At 51.0% G+C, this 18,463-nt stretch overlaps 1 protein-coding gene, 1 long non-coding RNA gene and 4 other non-coding genes across 9 annotated transcripts; 1 reads left to right on the top strand and 5 right to left on the bottom strand.

The window, feature by feature from the left end:
• Nucleotides 1–109: 109 nt before the first annotated feature.
• On the bottom strand, nt 110–2,641 carry LOC111827648. Its single transcript, XR_002831294.1, has 5 exons — nt 2,355–2,641; nt 1,344–1,433; nt 1,009–1,088; nt 659–710; nt 110–331 (listed from the first exon to the last, which is right to left on the bottom strand). It is a non-coding gene; the product is annotated as an uncharacterized LOC111827648 (long non-coding RNA).
• LOC111827659 lies at nt 404–477 on the bottom strand. The gene has a single exon (XR_002831305.1). It is a non-coding gene; the product is annotated as a small nucleolar RNA SNORD99 (small nucleolar RNA).
• On the bottom strand, nt 862–981 carry LOC111827654. The gene has a single exon (XR_002831301.1). It is a non-coding gene; the product is annotated as a small nucleolar RNA SNORA61 (small nucleolar RNA).
• LOC111827653 lies at nt 1,170–1,299 on the bottom strand. The gene has a single exon (XR_002831300.1). It is a non-coding gene; the product is annotated as a small nucleolar RNA SNORA44 (small nucleolar RNA).
• Nucleotides 1,906–2,040, bottom strand: LOC111827652. The gene has a single exon (XR_002831299.1). It is a non-coding gene; the product is annotated as a small nucleolar RNA SNORA16B/SNORA16A family (small nucleolar RNA).
• A 6,759-nt stretch (nt 2,642–9,400) lies between the features above and the next one.
• Nucleotides 9,401–13,341, top strand: RAB42 (RAB42, member RAS oncogene family). Of its 4 annotated transcripts, none has more exons than XM_023761042.1 (2): nt 9,401–9,406; nt 12,610–13,341. In XM_023761042.1, exon 2 carries the CDS (start codon nt 12,614–12,616, stop codon nt 13,028–13,030), a length of 417 nt encoding a protein of 138 aa, XP_023616810.1. In that variant the 5' UTR covers nt 9,401–9,406; nt 12,610–12,613; the 3' UTR covers nt 13,031–13,341. The 4 variants fall into 4 exon arrangements, with proteins under 4 accessions (XP_023616810.1, XP_006097306.1, XP_023616809.1 ...); XM_006097244.3 differs by lacking the exon at nt 9,401–9,406 and adding an exon at nt 11,640–11,904; XM_023761041.1 differs by lacking the exon at nt 9,401–9,406 and adding an exon at nt 11,647–11,720.
• The last annotated feature ends 5,122 nt before the right edge of the window (nt 13,342–18,463 follow it).

The raw sequence follows: 18,463 nt of genomic DNA, 5'->3' as shown, positions 1-18,463 counted from the left end.
TATATACCAGCATTCAAAAAAAAACATGACATGTCACAGTTTCCACCTAAATTAACCTGTTACGAAAATTTCCTAGGGCTGAGCCCAAAGAAAGAAGCTGACAACTTCATTACATCAAGAATTTATTAAGGGAATGTAGCACACAAGACAATTCATTCTGCAGGGCAGGATGGATAAGGAACCAGCCCCACAATGAGGGGTGGGCAAAGGCCTAGTTCAAGAACCAGCAGGCCTTGGAGCGTGGAGAAGCTGAGATTTTCGTTACTTAAGTAGAACAGTCCATCTCCTTCACAAACTTGTCTTTTAGCTTGCCTCTTGCTGTAGAGCTCTCCTGTAAAGGAAGTGTAAGCCAGTGTGTTAGTACTACCCCAATTAATAAATGCCACCCAAGCACTTTCCTAAGAGCTGGTCTCAGTCCCATATCCGCATTTATCATCCACAGATGTCCACTCAGATTAGGTTTCATCCCAGACCAGTCACCCTAAAAAAAAAAAAAAAAATCCCCAACTAGATGGCATGACTTGTTTCTACCAAATCTACCTTCCACTCTCCCTGGGGGAAGGGGATAAGACTGTGGTTTGAGGTTACCCCAAATGAGAATTTCACAGCAATCAGTTCTTGCCGCTCAAAGTTCAGGGCAGGTAGCTATTCAACTTACCCAATTCTGTAGATCCTGAATTACAAATGAAGACAGTTTACTGGTAAAAGATCTAAAAGAAAAAGAAAAGTCACTTAAAAGCTGTTCCAAAGACAGAAATATTAGTCAGCAATCATTACACCAACTGCCCAGATTCACATCCATCCATCCTCCCTTTATCTCATTTTACAGGAAAGGACGAAACAAGTTCAAAGTGAATTCAACCTTGTTTGAAACTAGCCCACAGACTGTAAGCACTCTGAGGCCAGCTTCACTATTACTTTTCCTCCTCTGCGACCACCAAGATCGGTGTTCAGATCCGATGGGAAAGGGAACTGGAGGGTCGGGTTGTTTTCAACATCTAACTTTACCTTATTCTAAAACAGGGCAGCAACAAGCCGGTATCTCAGCTACATCATTATCAGACACTGCCAGGAAACATGGAGGCAACCTACAGGAGAAAAGGGTGAAAGCTCTAAACCAAAAAGTTGATTCATGGGCCCAGGTGGAAGGCTCCCAAGCCCAGGTCCTGAGATATAGGAAAGGCGAGTGGCAGCTGCAGGTACTATGCTGACCTGAGCTGTCAAAGTCTCTCCAGGTTGCTCTCGCATGCAGTTGGAGAGCCCATGGCTACACCAGCCACAGCCCTTGGGAACATGCTGCACTGACCCACCCAGCAGCTCTCAAGTCTCCACAAGAAACCTACCAGGTCCTGCGGTGCCCTCACTGGCATGACTCCAGAGTGCTCACCCAGCAGAATCAACTCGAACCATCCTGCAATCTTCATCTGGCACCGCTAAGATGAGAACAGAAATTGTCCTGAATGATCCTTCTTGAGTCTTCAAAACCATAGAGGTTTAACTGGCCTTTGATCCTGGTACTAACGCCTTAAACTTTTGAGGGCAATGACCTAAAGCATGGCCACGATCTGTGCTGCTGGCCACTGGATTTCCCCATATTGATGTCTAAGCCACCTCCCCCCCCAATACTATCTTGGTTGGCCTCAACAAGCTACTTCTTAAAAGCCTTATTCTGTTAATTCTATATGCAAGTCCCTATCACAGGGATATTCAACCTTTCCATCTCATGGCACAGACTAAACGACCATCTAGAAAAACAGATCAGTGCCCTGACTAGTCAGGTGTTGCATCGTTTTAAAAATTCTTGCCACCGGTTGGAAATCGCCGCACTATCAACATTTCTGCGGGCCTCTGAAACATGGCAGCTTTCATAAAGGTCCGTTTATGTGAGACGGCAGATACCATGAGAATTGTCTTTTCCTGAAATGTTGCAGATCGGTTACAGCAAACAGAACGGCGACCGTCAAGGAAAACTGTCACTCTGGGCTCCTTTTTGACCGCAGCAGCTACGTGGAAGCAGCTGCAGCTTCGATAAGGGCCACTGTGCCGCGCGGGGCAACCCCAGCCGCTCTCGGCCCTGAGCCACCTAATCCTGTGCATCGTTACTGCCTACGGACACGCATCGTCCTGGAGGCCAAACAGCACCCTTGCAGGTCCCAGTTACCACTCAGCACGTGAATGACTGACCCGCCCTCCGCAACGTGGTGCAGCCATGGAATTACGGTGCAGTCCCTCCCCCAAGGTCACCCGGCAGATTCAGGTTCGATTCAGTCTGGCTGACACCACGCGGCCTCCCCCAAATTAAACACTTCAGGCTCAGGACTGCCGTGCCCCGGCCGCCTGCCCGCGCTCCTTACCCGTCAACCGGAGCGCAGAGCCGCGGACTCACGGGCCTCAGCCCCTCTCCCTGCGCAGGCGGCCTCCGTGCCCGAAGGCCCGCGGCCCAGCAGGCGGGGAGGCCGGCTGCTCCAGTCCGCACTTCGCATCCTGCAGCCTCGGGAGCAGCGCAGGTGAGTGCGGGGCCGATGGCGACGAAGCCAAGAGCGAGGCGTGGGGGAGTGGAGGACGGCGCGGACGGCAGCCGGGGAGGCCCCACCACACAAGTCACCAGGCGCGCGGCGCTGGGAGAAAGGACGGCGGGGCGCCCGGCGCGAGTATATATGGGCCCCGCCTCTCGCGGCTGCGCCTGACGATTGGACAGCGCCCCGCGCAGACCGCTGGGAGTTATAGTCCGACGGCTTCCGGCGCGGGGCGGCGCGGGGCGGCGCGGGGCGGCGGGGGCGGCGGGGGGCGGGGCGGCGGCTCCCAGTGGGAGGAGCGTGAGGATGGGAGACCTTTCCGCGGGGGATGGAGGAACCGGTAAATGGTTGGTTCAGGGCCCGAGGAGGCTCTTTCGCGTAGTTGAACGCTCGCTGGACGCCGTGCACCGGGCCCTGGGCCTACAAGTGAATCAAACTCCCCGTGCCCTCGAGTTCAGTCTGGGAAGATCTTCAAAGCTGGGAGAGGACGGTTCCGCTAGGGCCCACCGGGCATCAGGAGGAGCAGCGACCCAGTGGGTTGCGGGCAGGGGCTCTGTGAGGTCTTGGAGAGGAGTCTTGGGAGGGGGCGTCTTAACAAGAGGTGATAGAGCCCTGGCTTGTTTGTTTCAGTGGGTAGAGCGTTGGCCTATGGACGGAAGGGTCCTGGGTCCCATTCTGGTGGAGGGCGCATGCCTGGAATGGGGGCTCGGTCTCCAGTAGGGGGCGTGCAGGAGGCAGCCGATCAATGTTATCTCCCATCTATGTCTCTCCCTTTCCCTTCCTCTCTGAAATCAATAAAAATATTTTTTAAAAAAGAAGAGGCAATTGATTGCTCATATGATAAATGCATTATTTGTTCAAGGCTTGTCTCTTCAAGGCTAAGCCTATATAATAAAAGCCTAATATGCAAATTGTCCCCTCAACTGGAGTTTGGTTGCTTGCTATGACGTGTGCTGACCTCCAGGGGGCGGCACAGACCATGGCAGGCGTTGCTGATGCAGCACTGGCAGTGGGCGGCAGTCAAGGTGCCTCTGGCCCCATAGGTATGGCCACTGCCCGTGCACCTGGCAGCCTGCCCACGCTACTTACCTGTCACACCAGAGCGCAGAGCTGCAAGGACTCAGGCGGGAGAAGGGCACATCTCTCACAGGCCTCGTCTCCTCTTCCTGGGCATGCAGCCTACGTGCCCTTAATGACCTCGGACCAGCAGGCGGGGAGGCTTCCATGTCTGGATTGGATCTATTTTGTTCACCACTTTATTGTGTTCATTACATTCCACATATGAGTGAGATCATATGATACTTGTCTTTCTCTGAATGGCTTATTTTGCTTAGCATAATACTCTCCAGGTCTCTCCATGCTCTCTGAAAAGGTGAGAGATCCTTTTTTACAGCTGCATAGTATTCCATAGTGTAAATGTACCACAGCTTTCATGTTTCTCATCAATATCTCTCCTTCTCCCCTCCTCTCTCTCTCAAATCAATTTAAAATAAATAAGTAAATAAATAAATAAATAAAATCAATTTTAAAAAATACATTAACCCCTAGAGTGCCGGGGAGTGCAATCGCACTCCTCCTGTCTTTCGCCAAAAGTGCCGGGAGCGCTATCGCGCTCCTGCAGTGTCACTATTAGATGCTAGTAGTTCACTCTTTATTGACAGATGGCACGTAAGTGCAGAAAACAAATGTAGTAAAGGTTTCCTTAAGTTTTTGAATATGTAACTTCATTTACTTGCAATTCATAATTTTTTTCCTAAACTGCTATAAAATCAGCAAAAATGCCTTGGCAATTTTAGCATAGTTCCTAGGATATTGGTTGGCACTCAAAGGGTTAAAGCCCTAGCTGGTTTGGCTCAGTGGATAGAGCATCGGCTTGGGGACTGAAGGGTCCCAGGTCTCGATTCCGGTCAAGGGCACATGCCCAGGTTGTGGGCTCGGTCCCCAGTGTGGAGTGTGCAGGAGGCAGCCAATCAATGATTCTCTCTCATCATTGATGTTTCTATCTCTCTCCCTCTCCCTTCCTCTCTGAAATCAATAAAAAAATATTTTTAAAAATACATGGGAACCGTAACCGGTTTGGATCAGTGGATAGAGCATCGACTTGCGGACTGAAGGGTCCCAGGTTCAATTCCAGTCAAGAGCATGTACCTTGGTTGCAGGCACATCCCCAGTGGGGAGTATGCAGGAGGCAGCTGATCAATGTTTCTCTCTCATTGATGTTTCTAATTCTCTATCCCTCTCCCTTCCTCTCTGTAAAAAATCAATAAAAAAATTAAAAAAATACATGGGGAATCCGGCTGACATGGCTCAGTGGTTGAGCATCAACTTATAAACCAATTGGTCATGATTCAGTTCCCAGTCAAGGCACATGCCCAGGTTGCTAGCTAGATCCCCAGTGTGGGGCGTTCAGGAGGCAGCTGATCAATGATTCTCTCTCATCATTGATGTTTCTATCTCTCTCTCCCTCTCTGAAGTTTATATATATATATCCTATATAATAAAAGGGTAATATGCAAATTGACCCTAACAGCAGAACCACTGGGAATGACTGGTCACTATGACACACACTGACCACCAGGGGGCAGATGCTTAATGCAGGAGCTATCCCCTGGTGGTCAGTGCGCTCCCACAGGGGGAGCTCTGTTCAGCCACAAGCCAGGCTGATGGCTGCCAGCACAGCGGTGGTGGCGGGAGCCTCTCCCGCCTCCTCAGCAGCATTAAGGATGTCCAACTGCAGCTTAGGCCTGCTCCCTGCTGGCAAATGGACATCCCCCGAGGGCTCCCAGGCTGCCAGAGGGATGTCTGACTGCCAGCTTAGGCCCGATCCCCCGGGGAGTGGGCCTAAGCCAGCAGGTGGACATCCCCCGAGGGGTCCCAGACTGCGAGAGGGCACAGGCCGGGCTGAGGGACTCCCCCCCCCGCCGCCCCGAGTGCACAAATTTTTGTGCACTGGGCCATATATATAATTTAAATTATTTAAATACATGGGGAAACTTTTGGGGGTAATTACTGCTCATTATCTTAATGGTGATGGTTTTAATGGGTATACACATGTCACAACTCCTTATATTGTACAGTTTTCATATGTACAGCTTATTGTGTGTCAATTATATCCCAATAAAGATATTTTTTAAAAGTAAGCAAGAGCCCTAGCCAATTTGTCTCAGTGGATAGAGCATTTGCCCTGGGACTGAAAGGTCTGGGTTCAATACCTCAGTTTCAGGCTCTATCCTCAGCCCCAGTGGGGGTGCATGTGGGAGGCAACCAATCAACATCTCTCTCTCACATCAATGTCACTCTTTCTCTCTCTCTCTCCCCCTCCCTTCCACTCTCTCAAAAAATCAATGGGAAAACATCCTCAGGTGAGGATTAACAAAAAATAAATAAATAAATAAATAAATGCAAGAAAACATTTTTACATATATATTTTATTGATTTCAGAGAGGAAGGGAGAGGGAGATAGAAACATCAATGCCGGGAGCTGTTCCATCCTTGCTGCTTGACATAGTTGCTGCAGGAAAGAAACATCTGCACAGCATATGTTCCAAGGGACCTAGTGTATATGGCATACTGTTTTTAATATGTTTGCTCCCCTTCTTAGCGTTATGTGTTCTTACCAGGGCCACCTCCCGGGAAAGGTTGTTTCCCCAGCTGGGAATGTTTCCCTAGAGTTAGGGATTAATAGGACTAAGTAAGGGAATAAATCAGTAAAATCCCCTAGTGTTACAGAAATACAGTGTACCACTTATAAGAAACTCAGACTAAGACTGTTAGCAATAAATTTAGGACTTGCTAGGCCCACATCCCCAGGGGTCTACCCACCAGAGAAAGTACCAAAGCCTATACCCCTAAAAACCCGTGACCACCAGTAAGGCTAAAAGGACAACTATCAAACAGTTAAAGAAATACCGCTGCAAACAATGCAGGCAGGCTCCTTATCTAAAAACCTTATGCGAGCTATGCAAGCAGAAAGACTTAAACTAAGTGCCAGGCAGGTTGTTAATCACCATAACTACGAACAATCACACTTAAGCTACATAACCTTTACTTAGGCCATAGAATAGGAAAACCTCCTTCAGTTTTTTCCTTATAGCTTAACAGTAGAGCAATAGAATAGTAACCTTAGAATAGAAATAACAAACTAGCCCTTATAATGAAACACAGAGACTAACCTTTAGAATAGAATGTAGAAACATAGACAATAGATAAGATTAAAATCAGCAGAGCTAAATAGAAATAAGATTTTTATGCCCTAACCGGTTTGGCTCAGTGGATAGAGCGTCGGCCTGCGGACTGAAGGGTCCCAAGTTCGATTCCGGTCAAGGGCATGTACCTTGGTTGCGGGCACATCCCCACTAGCGGGTGTGCAAGAGGCAGCTGATCGATGTTTCTCTCTCATCGATGTTCCTAACTCTCTATCCCTCTCCCTTCCTCTCTGTAAAAAATCAATAAAATATATTTTTTTTAAAAAAAGAAAGAAATAAGATTTTTAGCAAAGGTCAGGTAAGAAACTGTAAACATAAAACAAGAAACTGTAAAAGGTCAAAGGAGGACCCAAAACATACCATGACGTAACTGTAGACGCATGCTTATAGAATCAAATAGTATAAATACAGTTGTAACAGGGCAATAAAAAAGAACCTGACTATGCTGATCATCTGAACGCTGTCTCCGTGTCCTTCATTCTTCGCCGACACCGTCCACACCTTTGGGAACCCCTGGACCTCTGGGGCTGGACCCCAGCACATCAATGATGAAAATCATTGATCAGCTGCCTTTTGCATGCCTCCCTGCTAGGGATCGAGCCTGCAACCTTCGGATATGCCTGCAACTGGGAATTGAACCGGTGACCTCTTGGTTCAAGCCACACTGATGGGACAGCAAGAAAACATTTAGATCATGTAATTTGCCTGCCCCCAAACCACTGACTTCTCAACACATTTGATGCGAAAGCTGAAGTCCCCAGGCTGGCCTCTGAAGCCTCCTCCTCCTCTCTACCATCATCGTCCACCACTTACTTCCTCCTTTCTGTTCCCTCTTCCCAGTCTCTCAGCTCTTGGAGTACTCTTTTTTTTTTTTTTTAATCCTCACCTGAGGATATTTTTCCACTTTTTTTTTTTAAACTAGAGGCCCAATGCATGAAATTTGTGCAAGAGTAAGCCTTCCTTCCTCCCTTCCTCCCCCTCTGCCTCCACTGGCTTCCCTCTGGCACCCGGGACCCAAGCTCCCCTCACAGCCCGCTTCATCTGGAAGGTCGTCTGGAAGGTTGTCCAGAAGGACGTCTGGTCTAATTAGCATATTATGCTTTTATTATTATAGATATATTTTTATTGATTTCAGAGAGGAAAGGAGAGAAACATCAGTGATGAGAGAGAATCATCGATGGGCTGCCTCCTGCACGCCCCCTACTGGAGATCAAGCCAGCAACCTAGGCATATGCCCTTAACTGGAATTGAACCTGGGATCCTTCAGTCCACAGGCCAATGCTCTATCCACTGAGCCAAACCGGCGAGGGCTGGAGTACTCTTTGCCTGCTCCCACTTTAGGGCCTTTGCTCTTGCTGTTCTTCCTGCTTGGAACTATCCTCCCTGGATTTCACATAAGCCTCATTACTCCCTCACCCTCTCACTTCCCCTGATGTCTGTTCAGATGTCACCTCAGACCACCCTATTTTTTAAAATATATTTTTATTGATTTCAGAGAGGAAGGGAGAGGGAGAGAGGGAGAGAAACATCAATGATGAGAGAGAAATATTGGTCAGCTGCCTACTGCACACCTTACACAGGGGATGGAGCCTGCAACCCGGGCATGTGCCCTGACTGGGCTCCTGGTTCATAGGTCGACACTCAACCACTGAGCCACGCCGGCTGGACCAGATCATCCTATTTTGATACAACATGCTCTCACCCTTCAAGCCATTGCCCTGTTTGTATTTATAGCACTGATTGCGCCCTGTCATCACATTATCTATGTATTTATTGTCTGTCTTCCCCAATACAATGAGAACCCCCAAGAACGGGAATTGTGTCTCTTTATTTTCAGTGCAGCATAAATGCCTAGTATATAAGACAGCCAGCACTTACTGAAATAATTACTAAGTGAATGAATTAATGAATGAATAAAACTTGACTAAGGCCACATTGGAACTTAAACCCAGATCTGTCTAATGCAAATATGCATATATTTACCTGTTAGGTTACACAGTTCTTCCTGAACTACCCTGTGCGGTCGGCACCGTGATTTGCCTCACTTAGCAGAAGGCGGAGCAGGGACGGGGAGGGGAAAGGACTTGCCCTCAGGTCAGCTGACATCTGGACTGAAGTGTCAGGAGCAGTCAGGCAGGCACATGACCCCAGCCCACAGGGAGAGGAAGTTCGAGGAGCCTGATGCTGACAGTGCACTGTCCACATGTGCTGACCGTAAAGGCTTCTAAGAAGACTGGGCTCAAACTGCCTTTCAAGCTGTTTCATACCTCGCTGCCTTTGCTCAGCAGCCCTTCTGCCCTGACCTCCCAGCTGCCATTGTCCTTGGAGACCGGTTCAGCATCACCTCCTCCGAGAGGTCTCCTCTGATGCTGGACCCCCTTGAGTCCTACTCTATTGTGGTATCTGACTGACTGACTAAATCAGTGAATGAGTGAACAGCACTTATCCACTTCCATTCATTCACTCAACCATAAATATTTACCGAGTTTCTACTTTGTGTCAAGCACTGAGGATATAACCATGTTTCCCTGCCCTCAAGGGACTCGAGCCTAGGAGGGAGACAGACATCACCATGGACAAAATGACATGTGACCTTCCTGGCCAGTCACCGAGGGGCTTCTGAGGGCATCTGACCTGAGGCCTGAGGAAAGATGCTCAGCATGGCTGGAGCTCCGAGCGCCAGCGGTAGATGAAGGCGGGGCTCGGGCACCTCAGAGAACGAGGTGGGAAGAACGTTCTGATGGAGGAAGAGGTGAGGCCGGTGGGAGTGGGCAGACTCCCTTGGGCAGAGCCAGTGGAGAGGATCCCTCCAACCCACACACCCTTCCTGAGGCGCCTCCTGGTTCTAGATCCTCAGTTTTCCCTCCTACTCCTGGAGGGAGGGGCAGAGGCAGGTTCCTCGGGCTCCACTAAGGAGGTGACCCACAGCCAGGAATCCCGACGGACCTGACAATACGGCTTCTCACTGGTTTGTTTAGAATTAGCCAGAAGAAAACGTGGGCCTTCTCAGAGCCCCAACCGTCTAGAAGCAAACATAGCAAACCTGGCCTTGGCCTTGGGTAGACTTGGGAGCTGGTCTGCCTTCCTTGCTGAGTGCCCTTGGGCTGTGGCTATTGAACTTCTCTGAGCCTCAGTTTCCTCGTTTGTAAAAACAGGATAACAGCATCTACTCACAGGTTGGGTGAGGAGGAAATAGAACGATGTGATGGTTGCAACAGTGAGTCCTTTCCCCCATCCCACCGATTTGCCACAACAAGTTACACTGGTAAAATCCACTTGTTTGGGACCAGCCAGAACTCCAGCCTTGATGCCCTGGGTTGCCAGAAGGTCAGACTGAACAGGGTGGGGTGGATCTCGGAAGCAGATGTGTCTGCCTTACCCTCACCCCTAACCCAAGTGGGATCTGACCACTTGGTCCTCTTAGGACTTACTTTGCTGCATCCTTTAGTGGCATATGGAGGGGGTTATAAATAGTGAGACAAACTCAGATGTGAGTCCCCGCTCTGCTGTGTGAGTTGAAACAAGCCGCACATCTGAACTTCACTCTAAAATGGGCACAGTGACCCTCCCAAAGGGTTGCTGCCCGGGAAGCATAAGGAACAGCCCATCTGGCCTTATTAATGTTAGCTGTCCAGTCCACAGGCCAACTGCACTCCGTCAACATACAAAACATTCAGCCCTAACCAGTTCTTATAACTATACCTAGTCCCCAATATTCTATTTTTGCCCCTAATAGTTTGATTCCCAGTCAGGGCATATGCCCCGGGTTTCGGGCTGGATCCCATGTGGGGCATGGTAGGCAGCAGATCAATGATTGTCTCTCTTCATTGATGTTTCTTTTCTCTTTTTTTAAATCGTTGATGTTTCTATCTTTCTCTCCCTCTCCTTTCCCCTCTGAAATAAATAAAAATATGTGTTAAAAAAGAATAGAATTAGCCTGGCTGGCATGGTTGAGCATCGAGCTATGCACCAGGAGGTTATGGTTTAATTCCCGGTCAGGGCACATGCCTGGGTTGCGAGCTCAGTCCCCAGTGTGGGGCCTACGTACAGGAGGCAGCAGGTCAATGATTGTCTCTCATCATTGATGTTTCTATCTCTCTCTCCCTTTCTCTCTGAAATATATATATATAAAGTTTAATTGCAGACCATTCTTTGGTTGCAAGGCCTCCATGCAGACCTTCCCTGAGTTAGTCAGGTTAGCATGTGGCCCCTTTTCGCCCACATCTCCCTCTGGAATCACAGTCGTCTGTGTCTGTTCCGCCTCTTCCTGAGGTCCCAGCACAGGCAGCAGGAGGAAGCTTCCGGGGCTGTTGAACATTGAGCCGGAACATTGAGCAGGAGGCCCCAGGTCAGGATCCGTGGGGCTCCAGAAAGCGCCTCGGGCGCCCCCGCCCCCCGCCTCCCCCACCCCTCGGGGGCAGGAAAGAAGCACCTATAACCCATCAGCTTTCTGGAGTGGTGTCTCCGGGTCCAGCAGCAGGGGCCCAACTGGGGAACTAGCAGCAGGGTGGGGCCGGAGAGAGAAACATCCCCACAGACGGATGCAGGAATGACGTGGCCATCCAGCACTGAGCTCAGGCAGTGCCTGCGGGATTGTCTGGGTTTTCGCTCCTCCCCACTTCCCCCCCCCCCTCCTCCCGACATCTAGTTTAATCTTTTCATCCGCGACGTGGGGTTGCTCTTATCCCCATTGTACAGAGGGGAAAACTGAGGCTCGCAGAGTCAGTGACTTGCCCAGGTGTCTTCACCGGCCAGTTTCCCCGAAGTCAGGGTTCCTGGGCTGGTAACACCCCGGGCTCCGCAGTCCTCCACTTGGGGGGACGGGACGCTCAGAGTCCGGGGGGGGCGGGGGGCGGGGGGCGGGGCCACCCTTCCCGGCCTCGGTGCTGGGCGGGGCGGGACGGTGACCGCGGGACAGGCTGGAGGCGAGACTCGGCCATGGAGGCGAAGGGCTGCCGCTACCAGTTTCGGGTCGTGGTGCTGGGGGACGCGACGGTGGGTAAGACATCGCTGCTGCGACGCTTCGTGGAGGGCGCGGCGGGGACCCTGGAGCCCGAGCCGGAGCCGGAGCCGGAGGCGGCGCCCACCGTGGGCGTGGAGTTCTACGGCCGCGCGCTGCAGCTGCCGGCGGGACCGTGGGTCAAGCTGCAGCTCTGGGACACCGCGGGCCAGGAGCGCTTCAGGTGCGGGCGGGGGCGGTGCGGTGGGTGCGCGGTGGGCGGGGGAGGGACCAGAGGGGGGACGAGGAGGTGAGGGACCTCAGGTTTGGGGATCCGCTCAGAGGGGTCAGCCTCAGTGGCCCGTTAGAGGTGTGAGTCTCCGGTCCTTCCCTCTCGAGTCCCGCCGCCTACAAATGCAGCTGGTGGGCGCGGCCCGAGCCAGATGCGGGAGACCTGTTGCGCCTTCCCCGCCCCCACCCCCACCCCGTCAGGAAATGCAGGCCTTGGGATGGGGGAGGACCCTTATTGAAGCCTGGAGGGATGAAGGATGTGGGTGCTGAGGGGGCCCACGGGAGCACAGAGAGTGAGGCCGGGGGATGGGAAAGGAGGAGAGGTTTGCGTTGGCCTTGACGGATGCGTAGGAGTTTGCCAGGCAGAGAACGGGAAGCGGACTTTCCGGCGGGCAAACATCAGGCCTCCTCCAGGATGGGCGGGAGGAATGGTCAGGAGAGTATGTGCATCAAACTCACTCCCTAACCGGGAAGCGCGCACTCTTGGGAGAGAGACAGCGTCCAGGAGCCGAAGCACAGGCCGTGTGAAATGAGCTGTAATGGGGAGAAGGAAAGGGGGGCGGGGGTCAGTGGATGCAGGGGAGGTCCTGCCTCTGGGGGTGCCTTGAAGGTGGTACAGGGCTCTCCCCATTGACTCCTCTCTCCTCAATCCCATCAGGTGCATGACCAGGTCTTTTTACCGGAATGTGGTGGGTGTCCTGCTGGTTTTCGATGTGACAAACAGGAAGTCCTTTGAACACATTCCAGACTGGCACCAGGAGGTCATGGCCACTCAGGGCCCCGACAAGGCAGTCTTCCTGCTCCTGGGCCACAAGAGTGACCTGGAGAGCACCCGCTGCGTCTCGGCCCAGGAGGCAGAGGAGCTGGCTGCCTCCCTGGGCATGGCCTTCATGGAAACCTCAGCCAAAAAGAACTGCAATGTGGACCAAGCTTTCCAGACACTTGCCAACGCCATCCAGCAGGCCCTGCAGCAGGGGGACATCAGGCTGGAGGAGGACTGGGGGGGCGTCCGGCTCATCAAGCCTCAAATCCCCAGGCTCCCCAGCAGGAAGCAGCATGCAGGCCCCTGCCAGTGTTGACTCTGGGAGGGAAAGAGTTAAACTAGTGCCAACCTCAGACTTGCTCGTGGGATGGAGACTGTCTCTCCAAAGGGCAAATGGTGGAATATACCCGAAGGGATCATATAAACAATATCCTGGCCTAGTCATGGCTCCTGAATCTGGGGTCTTAGAGCTCAGCCCCTTTCCACCAGAAAGGTCTAGGCTCTGGCCAGGTAGCTCAGCTGGTTAGAGTGTCGTCCCAATACGCCAAGGTTGTCCGTTAGATCGCATACAAGTATCAACCAAAGAATGCACGAATAGTGGAACAATAAATCAGTGTCTCTCCCTTCCTCTCTCTCTAAAATCAATCAACAAAAGAAAGTTCTAGAGGCAGGTATACAGCTTCCTGTTGAGCCTGCTTCGTCATAAAACACCCTGCCTCAAGGGAGTAGGGGGTAGGGAGGTGCATGAATGAGATAATGGATGGGATAAGCTCAGCCAGAACCTGCCACTTGCTGAGAACTAATGACAACAACTGTCATCACCACTCCTCTTGGCTGGGATGGGCCATTTCCAGCAGCCTTCCCAGGCTGGGACGCTGAGACGCTGAGTCTGTACACGCTGCACAGGTGAGGATGAGTGCAGGGAATTTCAGGGGGAGCCTGGCTCAGAGCCTCCTTAGGTCCTCAGGCTTAGATGAGTCTGAGCATAGAAATAAGGTGTGGTTGTTGCTGCCCAATGCCCTTGGTCCAAGGCCAGGGACTGGATCTGGATCTGGGAGGCCGGGCTGAAGAACCCATAGCCTCCTCCTCACCCTTATCCCCACCCTACGCCCCCCAGCTGCTGGGAGTGCTGTGGAATGAGGAAGACAGTCTCTGGGAACTCCCCACCCCTCAGGGGCAGCCCACATCCAATGTGGATCTAATGGGGGCAGGATATTCAAAGGCCAGGCCTTCTTGTCTCAATGCTGAACAACTCTGAAGGCCAAATCTCACTTTATCACTCATTAGAGGCCTGGTGCACAAAATTCATGCACTTGGGGGGGGTGTTCCTCAGCCCCGCCTATGCCCTCTTGCAGTCCGGGAGCCCTAGGGCAGTGATGGCGAACCTTTTGAGCTCAGCGTGTCAGCATTTTGAAAAACCCTAACTTAACTCTGGTGCCATGTCACATATAGAAATTTTTTGATATTTGCAACCATAGTAAAACAAAGATTTATATTTTTGATATTTATTTTATATATTTAAATGCCATTTAACAAAAAAAAATCAACCAAAAAAATGAGTTCGCGTGTCACCTCTGACACCGGTGCCATAGGTTTGCCATCACTGCCCTAGAGTGATGTCCGACTGCCACTTGCTGAGAACTAAATGACAAGAACTGTCATCACTACTTCTCTTGGCTGGGATGTGGCCATTTCCAGCAGCATTCCAGGGCTGGGACACTGAGTCTGTACGCTGCTGCACAGGTGAGGATGAGTGCAGGGAATTTCAGGACATCTTAGCGCTGCGGTGGAGGTGGGAGAGGTTCCCATCACCGCTGCTGCGCTCGCCAGCCGTGAGCCTGGCTTCTGGCTGAGCGGCACTTCCCCCGTGGGAGGGCACTGACAACCAGGGCCAGCTCCTGCATTGAGCATCTGCTCCTTGGTGGTCAGTGCATGTCATAGCGACCGGTCATTCTGCCGTTCGGTCAATTTGCATATTAGCCTTTTATTATATAGGATTATGGAGTCCACTGAAGCCATTGTTGTGACATCACAGATAAATCCTCCCTCTGCTCAGTCCTGCTTCCTTCCTTTTCTCCCCCAAACAGGTTTATTTTTTTAGATATGTTTTTATTGATTTTCAGAGAGAGGGAGAAAGAGAAATAGAAACATCAATGATGAGAGAACCATCGATTGACTGCCTCCTGCATGCTCCCTACTGGTGATTGAACCCACAACCCAGGCATGTGCCCTGACCTGGAATCCAACAGCAACCTCCTGATTCATGGGTCGACACTCAACCACTGAGCATACCAGCTGGGCCCAAGCTGGTATTGATCTCAATAATGCCCTAATACAGTTGACCCTTGAACAACACGATTTTGAACTATTTGAACTGTGCAGGTCTGCTTACACGTGGATTTTTCCAATTGACCCATATAGTTCAAACCCGTTATTCAAGGGTGAACTCCATGGATGGGTCTTTGGGGATGAAGGAGGTCAGGTGAAGTTACACCCAGACTTTCTATTGCACAGGAGGTCAGCCCCCCTAACCCCAGAGTTGTTCAAGGTCAAATGTAAATGTCTACACACTAATCTCAGAATTTGCCTCCTGGGGAAACTAATTTGCAACAGAAACTGCAAGGCAGGGAATGTCCTGGAGCAATCAAAGATGGCTTCATGGAGGAGATGGTGTTTGTGTTGGGAAGAATCTCAACAGGTGTAGAGGGGGTGTCTTGAGGATGTCATTGTGCCAGTGGTCATGGGAAGAGCATGGACAGTTGCCACAGCAAAAAGAGCACTGACTACTTAATTTTGTGACCTGGAGCCAGTTACTGCACCTCTTTGAGCCTCAGATTCTTTCTCAGAAACAGTTGACTGACATTCCCTCCATCCTAGGGTTCTTGGGAGGTTTTCAACCAGGATGAGTTTCTTAGCTTCCTCCCCATGGCAGCTGGGACAGGTGGTGTCTCCCTGTCTCCTCTTCTAAAAAAAACCTCCACTCATCCTTATGACAATCTTGCAAGGTTGGCACAATTATACCCATTTTACAGATGGGAAAGCTTGGGCCAGGAGAGGGAAATGATTTGCTTTAGAGCATATTATTATTCCTTCATCAGATTTTTAAAAATGAACATCTGCTATGCCCTAGCTGGCTTGGCTCAGTGGATAGATCGTCAGCCTGCGGACTGAAAGGTCCCAGGTTCGATTCCGGCCAAGGGCACATGCCTGGGTTGCGGGCTCAATTCCCAGTGTGGGGTGTGCAGGAGGCAGCCAATCAATGGTTCTCTCTCATCATTGATGTTTCTGTCTCTCTCTCCCTTCCTCTTTGAAATCAATAAAGAAATATATTAAAAAATAAAAATAAAATAAATAAATAAATAAATAAAAATGAACATCTGCTCTGTTCTGGGCTCTGGGGATACAGAATTGCCCTCCTGGGGCTGACATTCTAATGGAAGAGAAATAAATGAGTAAATAAGTGAACCAAACTATTTCTAGTTGTGGTGCTATAAAGATCACAGATAAGGGTGATGTGGGTCCTTTAGAGCAGGTGGTTGGGGAGGGCTTCTCTGAGGAAATGACCTTTGAGCTGAAACCTGGAGGAGAAGGAGCCAAGCTAAGAGCAAAGAGCCGAGAGATCTGGGCAGAAGGAACAGCTGCCAGCACCGACTGAGCATTTATTTTATTTTTTTACTTTTATTCATTGACTTAAGAGAGAGAGGGGAATGTTGATTTGTTGTCCTACTTATTTATGCATGCATTGGTTGCTTCTTGTATGTGTCCTGACCAGGGATCGAGCCTGCAACATTGGTGTATCGAGATGATGCTCTAAAACTGAGCTACCCAACCAGGGCTGAGCACTTCTTATCTAGGTATATAAAACCCTAATATGCAAATAGACCGAATGGTGGAAGAACGGAACAACCGAACAACCAAACAACCGGTCGCTATGACGTGCGTTGACCACCAGGGTGTGCATGCAGAACATGGCAGGCGTCGGGATGGTGGAACAGGTGAGCGGGGACATCATGCTAAGGCGTGGCACTGGTCGCTGTCATTGGGGTGAGATTCTGGTGGTTACTAAAATTCTTTGCTCTAGCACACCATGGTACCTAGTGCTCGCACCTGCTGTTGGCACCCGGCGCTGGCCCAGATCGATCGCTCAGCACTGTCAGTGGGTGTGAGCAGTGGCTGCTGGCCCCAATCGCCCCTCAGGGCTTCTCCACCTCCCCCTGCTCCTGAGGGGCGATCGAGGCCAGCAGCCACCTCTCACACCTGCTGCCAGCAACGGCTCCACTTGCACCCACTGCTGGCGCTGGAGCTGCCGCTTGCACCCACTGCTGGTGCCTGGTGCCAGTCCCGATCGCTCGGCACCGTCAGCAGGTGCAAGCAGCGGCTGTCGGCCCTCATTGCCCCTGAGGGCTTCTTCACCTCCCCCTGCTCCTGAGGGGCGATTGGGGCAGCAGCCACTGCTTGTACCCACTGCTGGCGCCAGCCCCAATCGCTCTGCGCTGTCAGTGGGTGCCATCAGCATGTGGGAGCAGTGGCGGCGGGAGCGGGGCTGCCAGCAGACGGGACAGGAGCTGTGGCGGGAGGGGTGCAGAGGATGGGTGGAGTCCCACCCCTGTGCCCACCGCAGCCTCATGGCCCACAGTTCCTTTCAAGGTGCACAAATTCCTGCACTGGGCCCCTAGTGTATTGTATAAGGTAGTTACTTTAATTTTCCATTTTACTGATATGGAGAATGAGGCCCAGAGAGGTTAAGAAGCCAGTAAGGTCCGGCTGGTGTGGCTTAGTGGTTGAGCATCAACCCATGAACCAAGAGGTCATAGGTTTGATTTCGGTCAGGGCACATGCCTAGTTGCGGGCCTGATACTCAGTAGGGCCAATTAATATTTTTCTCTCATCGATGTTTCTATCTATCCCTCTCCCTTCCTCTGTAAAAAAAATCAATCAATCAATAAAAAATAAAAAAAGCAGCAGCCAGCAAGTACAAGGGAGAGCCCGGAGGCAAGTACGAGCTGGGCTTTTTCTAGGAATCTATTGGAGATCTAGCGGCTAGAATGACGTGAAGAAGCAGGAAATGCCCTTAACTTGGTGTGTGGTTCATCTCCAGGAGCTTCCCCACCCAAGATACAGGTCTGAACTGGAGCTTGCTTGGGAGCTAAGCAGCTAATCCTGGGGATGGAGGTGGAGATTTGACTGTCAGGTGCTCAAAACAAAGTCCCACATCCCTGGAGGAGAGGAAGGAAAAACTGTCCATTCCCTCTCAAAATCCTGGCCAAGTATTGAAGAACCAGAAGGAAGCGGGTCCCATCCAGGGCAGGGTCCACCTCCAAGGCAGAGACAATGCCCATTGTCCCAGCTGCCTCTCCCCAGAAATGTCAGGTTTCCCATCTGTAAAGTGGGGATAATAATAGCTTTTATCTCACAGTATTGTGGTAAGGATTAAATGATTATTATATGAACCCTACCACACGGAGGGGCTTACACACTGTGAGCTACTTCTTTTGCTAGTTGCTTATTATCAACCCTGCAGAGACCCTGTGAAGTTACTTAGCTTAGGGGTAGAGGGCCTCATGCCCAGGGTGGGGGTGGAACTGCACCAGAGATGGACACACCAAGTCAGAGAATCCCTTGCAGCTCACTGGGTGACACCCTCTCCTATACCCTCACATCCAGTCACCAAGGCATGTGAGGGCACCACTTCAAACAACTTTCCAAATGTATCCCTCTTCCACCTTACTACCTACCTCCACTCCAATCC

The sequence above is a fragment of the Myotis lucifugus genome, unplaced genomic scaffold (assembly GCF_000147115.1).
Source record: "Myotis lucifugus unplaced genomic scaffold, Myoluc2.0 scaffold_197, whole genome shotgun sequence".
NCBI classification, from domain to species: Eukaryota; Metazoa; Chordata; class Mammalia; order Chiroptera; family Vespertilionidae; genus Myotis; species Myotis lucifugus.
Note: the sequence above shows the minus strand (reverse complement) of the source record. Positions and strands in the feature narration are given on the sequence as shown.